At 24.4% G+C, this 10,723-nt stretch overlaps 1 protein-coding gene across 1 annotated transcript; it reads right to left on the bottom strand.

Moving 5' to 3' along the window:
* Positions 1–74: 74 nt before the first annotated feature.
* Positions 75–9,563, bottom strand: PRSY57_1249500 (osmiophilic body protein; the record flags this gene model as incomplete). Its single annotated transcript, XM_012908906.2, has 1 exon — positions 75–9,563. One exon carries the CDS (start codon positions 9,561–9,563, stop codon positions 75–77), a length of 9,489 nt encoding a protein of 3,162 aa, XP_012764360.2.
* Positions 9,564–10,723: the final 1,160 nt, after the last annotated feature.

Consider the following 10,723-nt stretch of genomic DNA (forward strand, 5'->3'; position numbering starts at 1 on the left):
TTTTTTTTTTTTTTTTTTTTTTTTTTTTTTTTTTTTTTTTTTTTTTTTTTTTTTTTTTTTTTTTTTTTTTTTTTTTATAATTCGTAAAGGTCCAGACCAAGCTCATGACAGAGTAACAAGAATGTCTGTATTACGTCACGTGTGTGAATTCTGTTATATAGAAAGGAATTATTTATGACATTGATTATGCTGACCCTCTTGTCGATATATAAATATAATTCTGCTAAAGTAGGGAAATATGTTTTATATTGATCTATATGTTGGAATATGTTATATAAATATTTAAATAACATATGATTATGTAAAGAATATTGTAATATGTAATGATCAATATAATATTTGATATGTTTATATGTCGGTGGCAAATTGTTCACATCTTTTAATAAATTATTTATTGTTCCGGAAAATTTATTTGTATCATAATTTTGAAGCCCTTGTGGTATATGTTTTGATAAATATTCATCTTTTGTGTGTTCTTTCCCTTGGTTGTTTTCGAAATGAATTTTATGTGTTAACCCTTGTAATTGATTTTGTTGAAGTAGATGTGCTTTATTTTTTTTAAAAAAATGTAAAAAGAGATTATTTATTATATTGTCTATATGTATGTAAGTATCATTCCAATTCATGTGTATTAGATAATTAAAAGGGAGTTTTTTCAAAATATGTCGTAGAACAAATTTCGATATTTCTAATGTGAAATATTTCACCTTGAATACTTCTATTTGTAAATGTTCTTCATCGGATGGTTCTACTAATGGTATATATTGTTTTATAAAATGATAAAATATATCACTATTTATGTTGGTACCATGTATATAATCTCCATTTTTATCCCTACGATTAACATAACTAGAATCTATATTATTAATAATATGATTATCATTATTATTATTAACATTACTACTTAAATAATTTCCGTTGAGACCTTTTTCATAGATATAATAATCATCATGAACATAATTATGTTTTATTATAGGACTTATATGTATAAATGGTTGTTGTAATATATTAAAAATTTGTTGCTCATAAGAAAATTGTTCTTTTGTAAAAAATCCAAAAGGCTGACATTCATATATTTCATCATAATAATAAAAATTGAATAGACATGAACATAATTTTTGAACAAAATGATGGAAATTCATATATTTATTTTGTAAATCATAATTTAATACATTTTGTGATTTTTCCTCTTGTGTTAATTTTTCTGGTAATAATATATATTCTATAAATGTTTTAATAAATACATAATACAATTCATATATAGGTTGTGGTAAGTCAAATTCTTTATGTAGAAAATTATATAAATATTCATATAAATTTATAAAGAACTTTTCATCTTGTACGTATGTTACATATTTTTTAAACATATATAATTTTGGGAAATCCTTAATATTAGCTTGTTCTGTTATATAACGTGAAAATAGAGAACTTAACTCTTCTAAAGATATGGATTCTTTATTTAATAAATCTAATAATTGATGGAATGATTCATTATCTATCATATCATGTAAATCTAATTCTTCTTTATATTGTAATTTTTCATTTATACTATCATATTTTATTCTTCTATTATATAATAATGGCATGTTTTTAAAGAATGGTTTATTTTCTATAAATTTTTTAAATGTTGGATCTATGATATTTTTATTTTTTGTAAAGTTATATTTCCAGGAAAATAAGAATGTTTCTAATTTATATGTATTATTTTGTAATTCATAAAAATGTCCATCTTTATGATTTGTTATATCTAATAATGAATGAGAATGTTGCAAAAATTTTATTATTAATTTTTTCGTAACATCTATAAATTGAGTACTTTTAAAAAAATGTAAAAGAACATTTCTCATATATTGAGGTAATGAATATATAAATTGATGAAATACTTTGACTGCGTCTATTTTAAATATTCGATCTTGTAAAAATAAATTGGTAGGAGCATATCGTTCAATAAATAATTTCTCTGTACCACAATATAATAAATAATTAATTTTATTTATTATGGTATGAAATAATATAATAATATTTAAATCACTTTTATTTATGATTTTAAAAATATCATGATCAAAATAGGATACAGATAAATAAGATATCCTCATAAAAAAGGAATAAATTAATATTGCTATCATCTCTTTGGTCTTTCTATCAAGTGATTTCCCTTCAAAATAGGAATTTATTTTATATCTAATAGAACTAAAGGTAAATAATTCTTCATTTTTTTCATGAAAAAAAAACCGTAAGAATATTATTAATGGTGGTATTTCAAATAATTCATGCTCTTTCAAATAACTTAAAAATGTAGCACCTATATCATCATAATTTAAAAAGGAGAAAATTTCTTTAAAATCAAAATTTTTATAATCTTTTAAACATTTTATATTTACTTTTATAAAATGTTTATATATAACGCTACGTAAACCAGGATTTAACACATAAAAATATAAAGTTAATATTTCATTCAAGTTTGCTCTTTCCCATGTATAATTTGCATATCTGAAACGATCTTTTTCTTCATCATTATAATTGTCATCAAAATATAGTTCTTCCTTTAACTCAGGATGTTCTTCAATAATTTTAGTAAACATCGTGTAAAAGAAATCTTCTATACCCTTTTTTATAACACTAACTAAAGTTGTGTGTACTTCAGGATTCTTCTTTTTAAATTCATCATATGTAATAGAATCTCCATCCATACTATCGTTTATAGCTTTCAAAAAGTCATATAAAATAGGATTGTAATCTTCAATATCAAATTTATGTTCAGGTAATAAAAATTTTAAAACATAATTTTGTATCTGATTCTTTATTTCAATCCTTTTATTATAATTTCTTAATATATATAAATAATGTAAAGCATATGATTTCTCACTAATATAATTATTATGTTGATTTTTCAACTCCCTTTGTTCATGTACATCTACATGCTCCATATTTACTTCTATACCTAGCAATTCTAATAAAGTATATAAATATAAAGTAAACCATTCTTTGTTAATATATAATACATTAGAACGTTCTAATATATTCTTTCCTAATTTTATTAAATCAATAAAATGTATAACACTCGGGTTTTTTTGTAAATATTTTATCAACTCTATTATAGAAGTATAACTAAGATTACGTTTTTTTAAATATTCATTTATACTATCATTTATTTGATTTATTAATAAATTCTTATTTATGTTTATATTCATATGAGACAGAAAATTTAATAAACTACCTTTAATTAATGTCTTGCCTCCAAATATTAATTGGTATTTTTCTAATTCTTCTTTTTCAAATAAATATAATTTCCCCTTCCCTCTTTTATGCTCATGTACAATGTCGTATAATTTATTATTCATGTATTTCTTGTATTCATCTAATTTTTTAGTTTTTACAAATTTGTCATGAATACTTTTGTTTAATACATATGTCTCTTTAACCTCTCCGAGTTTATAAGGGAAATTATTCTGATCTCTAATAACTCGAATATATCTTTTCTCATTAGACTCTAAAAACTTTTCCGGATCATATTGTAGTAAAATAGGGGATTTCAAAAATATGTGGTCAGTCCTTTCATTTAAGGTATTATGATAATTAAGTTGGACATAGGAACGAAGAAATGAAATATTATTATAATTGTAATTATTATTATGGTGTTGATCATGGTGTTGATCATGGTGTTGGCCATGGTGTTGGTCATGGTGATGATCATGGTGTTGGTCATGGTGTTTTTCATGGTCATGTTCATGGTGTTGGTCATGGTGATGGTCATGGTGTTTTTCATGGTCATGTTCATGGTGTTTTTCATGGTCATGTTCATGGTGTTGGTCATGGTGTTGGTCATGGTGTTGGTCATGGTGTTGACCATGGTGTTGGTCATGGTGATGATCATGGTGTTGGTCATGGTGATGATCATGGTGATGATCATGGTGATGATCATGGTGATGATCATGGTGATGATCATGGTGTTGGTCATGGTCATGATCATGGTGATGATCATGGTGATGGTCATGGTGTTGGTCATGGTCATGTTCATGGTGTTGGTCATGGTCATGTTCATGCTGTTGGTCATGGTCATGTTCATGCTGTTTTTCATGGTCATGTTCATGATGTTTTTCATGGTGATCCTTCTTATTATCATATAGTTGTATATGAGACACAGCATGAGTGCCGTATGACTTTTCATAAATTTTTTTACTTCTCTCTATATAACGCTTCAGTATAGTTTTGTACCACAACAATTTATCATACGTATGCTCAAAGTGATCGTGAAAATTTCTATACTCCACATATATTTGATCAACCACTTCTCCCTGTTTTTTCAAATTTGTATATGCATCTAACAAATATTTGTGTAATTTATTAAGTTCAGGTTGTTCACCATGAGGCATCTTTTTAAACTCCTCATGATGTATCAAAATGTTACTTAAATCTGGTACTAGATAATGATACAAATGAATATTATTATTTTTGATATTCCTTAATATACTATATATATGTAATACATTTCTTTCTAAATATTCTATTATTTGTCTTCCATCCTTGTCTTTTGAATGAATATCTATGAATGAACTTTTTGTTTTTATATTTTCTTCAAAAGAAGGAGTTTCCACTTCTCCTAAATCCTGTATCTTCCTTAATTCTACATAATGCTTCAAAATATAAAAGAATTCTTCTAAATGTAAATAAAATCGATTCATTTCGTAATAATAGTTAGCATTATATTTTTCATGAGCTAAATTTTCTTTATATATTAATTCTTTAATATTATAAACAAAAATTAAATGATCATCATAGTCATATATTGTTTGATCAAAGGTCATAACAAAATGTCTTAAGGTGTCATTTATTACAGCTGTATTATCTCTTACCCATGTTATGTAATCATATATATCTTCAGATATTGGAACTACTCTAGGAGCAGGCATAAGAGCACTAATAACATCTGGTACGGTTTCATTAGTATTGTTTGTTAGATAATTTATTTGTTCTAATGCAATATTTTTTTTTATATCTACTTCTAATATATGACCCTTTAGTTTGCTTATTTCGAGATCTAGATCTTTTAAAACTTGTTTTTTCAAATTGTTCCTAACAATATTATTATTATTATTATTATTATTATTATTAATATGATCGCCTTCTCCATTTTGTATATTTGTAGATAATGTATCTCTTATTTGTATTTCTAATGTAATATATTTTTTTCTTTCTTCAAGTTCATATAAACGTTTTTCTAGCTCATCTTTTTCAAAAGACCATTCTTGGAAATCATGCAGTAAAAATTTTATCATATATTCTAAAGTAGAATATACATTTGATAATACATCCACTTTTGTGATAAATTTCTCTCTATTTATTTTACTTTCTTTATGTAATTTTTCTACATAATGTTTAAAATGTCTTAAGTTTTTATATATTTCTTCTGCTACATTTAATTTGTCTTGTAATAATTCATATTGATCACTTAAATTATCCAATTTTTCTAAAATAGAACCCACTTGGTTTTGATTATCTCCCATTTTGGTTTTTAAACTTTGAATCTGTTCAATTAATAACACTTCATCATTATCTTCGCCTTTTATAATATCTCCATGATTATGTGCTTGTCTAATTAAGGTATCACTAACCTGTTGTTCATCTGTCACATGAGAACTAGTAGATATATCTGGTTTATTTTTTTTCTTTCTTTTTGTTATTTCTAATTTTTTTTCTAAGACATTCAAATGTCTAGGTATGTTTTTATTTTGTTGTAATGCTTGTAGAAGCTCAGAATGAATATTTTCTAATTGGTGGTAATAATTTGTTAAATCTGTTTGTGTTTGAACATATAGCTCTTTATATAATTCATGTATTGTATTTTCTATTTTATCTCTCATATGTTGTCGTATTTCCTGGAATTTATGCTCTGAAATGGTATCTATTTTATGATAATGTTCTTTTATTTGTTTGTTAACTTCATAATCTAAATTACTAGATATAATTCTTCTCATTTTTGAATATTGTTCTTTATAATATTTCTTTTTTTCCATATATATATCTTCTAAAGCCTTTGTATAGTCTTCTTCAACATACGTAGTAGTTAAATCTTTTATAAATCGAATTGCATCTTTAAACTGTGCTCTAAAATCTTCTAACATTTTCATTTTTCGTTTTCCTAAAACTTTTCTAAAGTTTTTATAAAATTTACGATCAGATAAACGAACAACATCACTTTTATAAATGTCTATTTTTTCGATTATTAAATTTTGAATAATAATATATTTCCCATTAGCCTTTTTTTGAATATCTTCTAATATATCGATTACTTTATTTTTATATAATTGTATATTTTTTTGATATTCTTTATCTTTTATTGTTTCATTCAATTTTTGAAATAACTTATTACAATTTGTTTTTGTTTGGCTAGTCAAATCATCAAATTTAGGATATGTCTTAGATTTTAATTCTTTATATACATCATCAAATTTACGATTTATTTCTTTAACATAATTTAAACTACTAGATATAGATGTATTATAAAGTTCTTGCATTTTTTCTTGGAATGAACTAATAGCTGTATTATAATAAAAAGAATCTGGACTTCTACCATCTGACAAATGTCTTACTTTATCTTTTGGTACATCAGATTCAGAACCTTCAGAATCTCTAGTTCGTAGTAATTCGAGTTCTTCTTGATCATCTATTGCATATTGTTTATCAAATTCTTCATCTTGTGTTACTTCATCCACTTCTTCTTTTTTTTCTAATTTACTTGTTTCCATATCATGTTTTTGAATCGTCTCATTCATTTCATCTTCTTCTACTTTTTTCTTTCTTTCTCTCTGTTCCTGTTGTTCGTTAAATCTTTTTTTCCATTCTTCTTTAAGGTTTGCTTCGATCTTTTTTCTCAGCTCCCTGTTGTCATGATTTTCTTCTCCTTCGGATATGGTGACAAATGAGGAGTGTCCCCTTACATAATTTTGATGTATCTGTAGGAATTGATTATTACTTTTGTGGTCCATATGGTGGTCATGTTGGTTCATATGGTGGTCATGTTGGTCCATATGGTGGTCATGTTGGTCCATATGGTGGTCATGTTGGTCCATATGGTGGTCATGTTGGTCCATATGACCATTGTGATGATTCAACTGATATGGTGTAATATTCGTATGGTGAAATATTTCTTTTTTGTGTTGATTCACATTGTGAGGTGATATATCCCTTTCATCATATTTTTGGTAAGATAAAAATGAATTACAATTTTGTTCTTCATGATTCAGAGGAAAATTTTCATTATTTACTTGATCCCCTTCGTCACCTTCTTCATAAGTAAAAAAAGAATCGTCATCATACGTATGAGGTATATAATATTCGTTGTTGTCTTCGTGCTCAGGATGTGACACATCATCTTCTTTTTCATGGGAATGATCTAATGTATCGTCATGTTCTGATGTATAAAAAGATTCATCATCTTTTTTTTCCTCCTGAAAAGGATTTAATTCATCATCATGCAATGTACTATGTTCTATGTAAGGGGATTCATCAAGAGGCCATGCTTCAGGCTCATCTTCTTTAAATTTTCTGAGTTCATCCTCCAATTCTTCATAACTCCCAAATTTGCCTTCATATTGATAATAAGGATCCATATTATTTTCGTAATGATCCAAATGATGTACAGAATTCTCATCTTCTTTAAAATCTTTTAAAGCTTGCTCTTCTTCTTCCGGAGTAAAATAACTCTCCGTATATTCTTTCGAATCAACGTCATGATCATCTGAAAGAGCTCGTCCAACTTGCTTTACAGTACTTACAAAATATTCTTCTAATGTCGATAATATTCCTACATTTTCTATTAAAAACAAATTTAATAATTCATTAAAAAATTTATCTAAATTGTCGATGGTCTTATTCTCTTTATTATCATTCAATACTTGATTTAATTTATCATCTCCTTCAAAATAATCTACAAACGCATGATAAGAATCATGAAACAATATTATCATATATTTAAAATTCAAAAAGTCATAGGTACTATTAAATTCAGAAAACAGTACTTGAGACCACGGAACTAATTGATATGCATTATCATGATTGTTTTTTTTCAAATGTACATGAGGTGTTTTATGCTTAAAAAAATGTTTTAAAAAATCTCGATATATTATCTCTGTCCTTAATAATAAATCATTGTGCTCCAATAATAATGTAAAGTCATTTCTATTTATTGTTACATATTGTGGTACAAAAAATATATTTACCTTATTTAAGAAATACATAAATAATGCAGATATAACTCTTGGAGATATATCTATCCTTGTAATATTAATAATATCTACTGCGTGGTGAATTAAATCATCTTCACTATAATTTAATAACTGATTTCGAGAAAATATATAATGTAATAATTTAAAATCAAAGGCATGTACCTCATATATTTGAAAAAAATATTTTATCTTGTCTTCTATTCTTTTTACATTTAATTTTTCTATAGCTTTCTTTATATATTTTATACTTTCGATTATATTATTAAAACTACCATTTTCATTAGTATCATCATTTGATAAAAAAAAATAATCTTTAAAAATTTGATCTAAAGTAAAATTCTCAGAGGTATATATATAATCTTCAAAATTATATCCATTTAATAAAATATATTTTTTTAAAGAATTATATATATTTACATATGCATGCTTAATAAAAAATAATAACTCATCTTTAGGTATTCTATTTATTGTATATAACTTATTATCTTCGTCTTTACATAATATATGTAATGCTCTTAATAAATCATAATAATCATTAATATCTACATTATAAGCATTACTCAAATTTCGTTCTTCAACATTGGGAGTATAAAAATGATCAAAGGAACTAGATAAACTATTCATTAAACTTTCATCTTTTTTATAATTTATAATCTCTTTTAAATTGAAAGCTGTACTTTTATTACCTGAAAAATGTAAAATATTATTCTTTTCTTTCTCCTCAGGAGTTAATTCCACAACGTTAGGTAATTCATATTCTTCTCGAAATTTGCTTACTTCTACAACATCTTGTTCTGTCTTTTTAGGGATTTTAATTCCAGTTTCTTCGTCTAATACCATATCAGCTTCAATCACTTCTTCTTGTTCTTCCATTTCTAATTCTTCTTCTGTTTCTGTTTCTGTATCTGATTCTGCTTCTGCTTCTGGTTCAGGTTCTCTGACCTCTTCAGGCAATGGTCCTGATTCGGGTTCAACCTGAGGTTCCATTTCTGGTTCTGGCGCTGTTTCCATTTCAGGTTCGTGGGGTCGCTCCAGTTCCGGTTCTTTAGGAGGAAATGGGGATTCCCAAATTTCTTCCTTATCGCATGAATCTTCTTCAGGATGGTTTATCAAAGTAACGTCCACATTATTATGTAGGTGATATATTTTTCCTTTATATTTATAAATTAAATATGGAGCAACTATAATTATGTCATTTTCTAAAACGTGAGGAATATCTTCAGGCAATAATTTGCTTTCCTTAAGATGTTTAATGATGTTATCAAAATTTAATATCTTTTTCCCAGAGATCAGCTGGAGGAAGGTAGACGATATGAAAAAGAACGACAGCAACTTCATTTGGAAAAAATTTATTTAAACGATATGAATTGATGGAAAATACTTTCTTATTTTCTTAGAATGATAAAAAGTTTAGAGATATAAAGAGAAGAAGGAATAAGAAAAAAAAAAAAAAAAAAAAAAAAAACAAAAGAAAGAAAGAAATATAAATAGAAAAAAAACTATATTATTATAATAAAAAATATGAATATGAATTGCATCAAGGAAAATAATTACATAGTTATATATAATTATTGATAATTGTTTATATGTGAGTAGTATTTTATATTATAGAGGAAAGAACAAGTTGGTTGTTTTTTTAAAAAAGTTTCGTACGTTTGAGAAAAATTAATGGTACACATATTATAAGTATATGTTATGTGCTTGATAAATTTTCAAAAAGTATACATAAAAATAAGATGATTATATATATATATATATATATATATTATTTTTTCATTTCATTTATTTTTTTATATTATTAATAATATGAGATCTATTTATAATATTAATTTTTTTTATATTATTAATAATATGAGATCTATTTATAATATTAATATATATATTTCAAAATATGTAAAAGTTCAAAAATTAAAAAATTAAAAAATGTTGTGAAAAAAATTAATACTTTTATGTTGTCTAACATATTAATGGCAACTAATGTATCTTCATATATATTTTATATATATATATATATATATATATATATATGGAAATATTCAAGAATCAAATTATATATTATATTCAAAAGAAATTTTATTTTATAATTTTTACTTTTTAATTTGAAATTTAAAATGAGTTTGATTTATATATGTAATATTTTTCAGGTGTATAATCTACAACTATATAGATATGTACACGCACATACACATATTTAATATTGTTGATGCCGTATTTATTATATTTTTTTTTTTATTAAATTTTAATAATATTAAAATTCTGTCATTAAGATATTATAAATGTGTATAAGTTGAATGTCTTAGAAAATAATAACTGAAGATAATATTGTTAGGTTTTGATACATCAAAAAAAAAAAAAAAAAAAAAAAAAAAAAATATATATATATATAAATATATAAAATATATATATACAATGAAAAAATGTATAAAATTATTAAAAAAAATATATATACATATATATATATTTATATATAAAATAAAAAAAAATATTAATTTATTATT

This window comes from Plasmodium reichenowi, chromosome 12 (genome assembly GCF_001601855.1).
Source record: "Plasmodium reichenowi strain SY57 chromosome 12, whole genome shotgun sequence".
Taxonomy (NCBI): domain Eukaryota; phylum Apicomplexa; class Aconoidasida; order Haemosporida; family Plasmodiidae; genus Plasmodium; species Plasmodium reichenowi.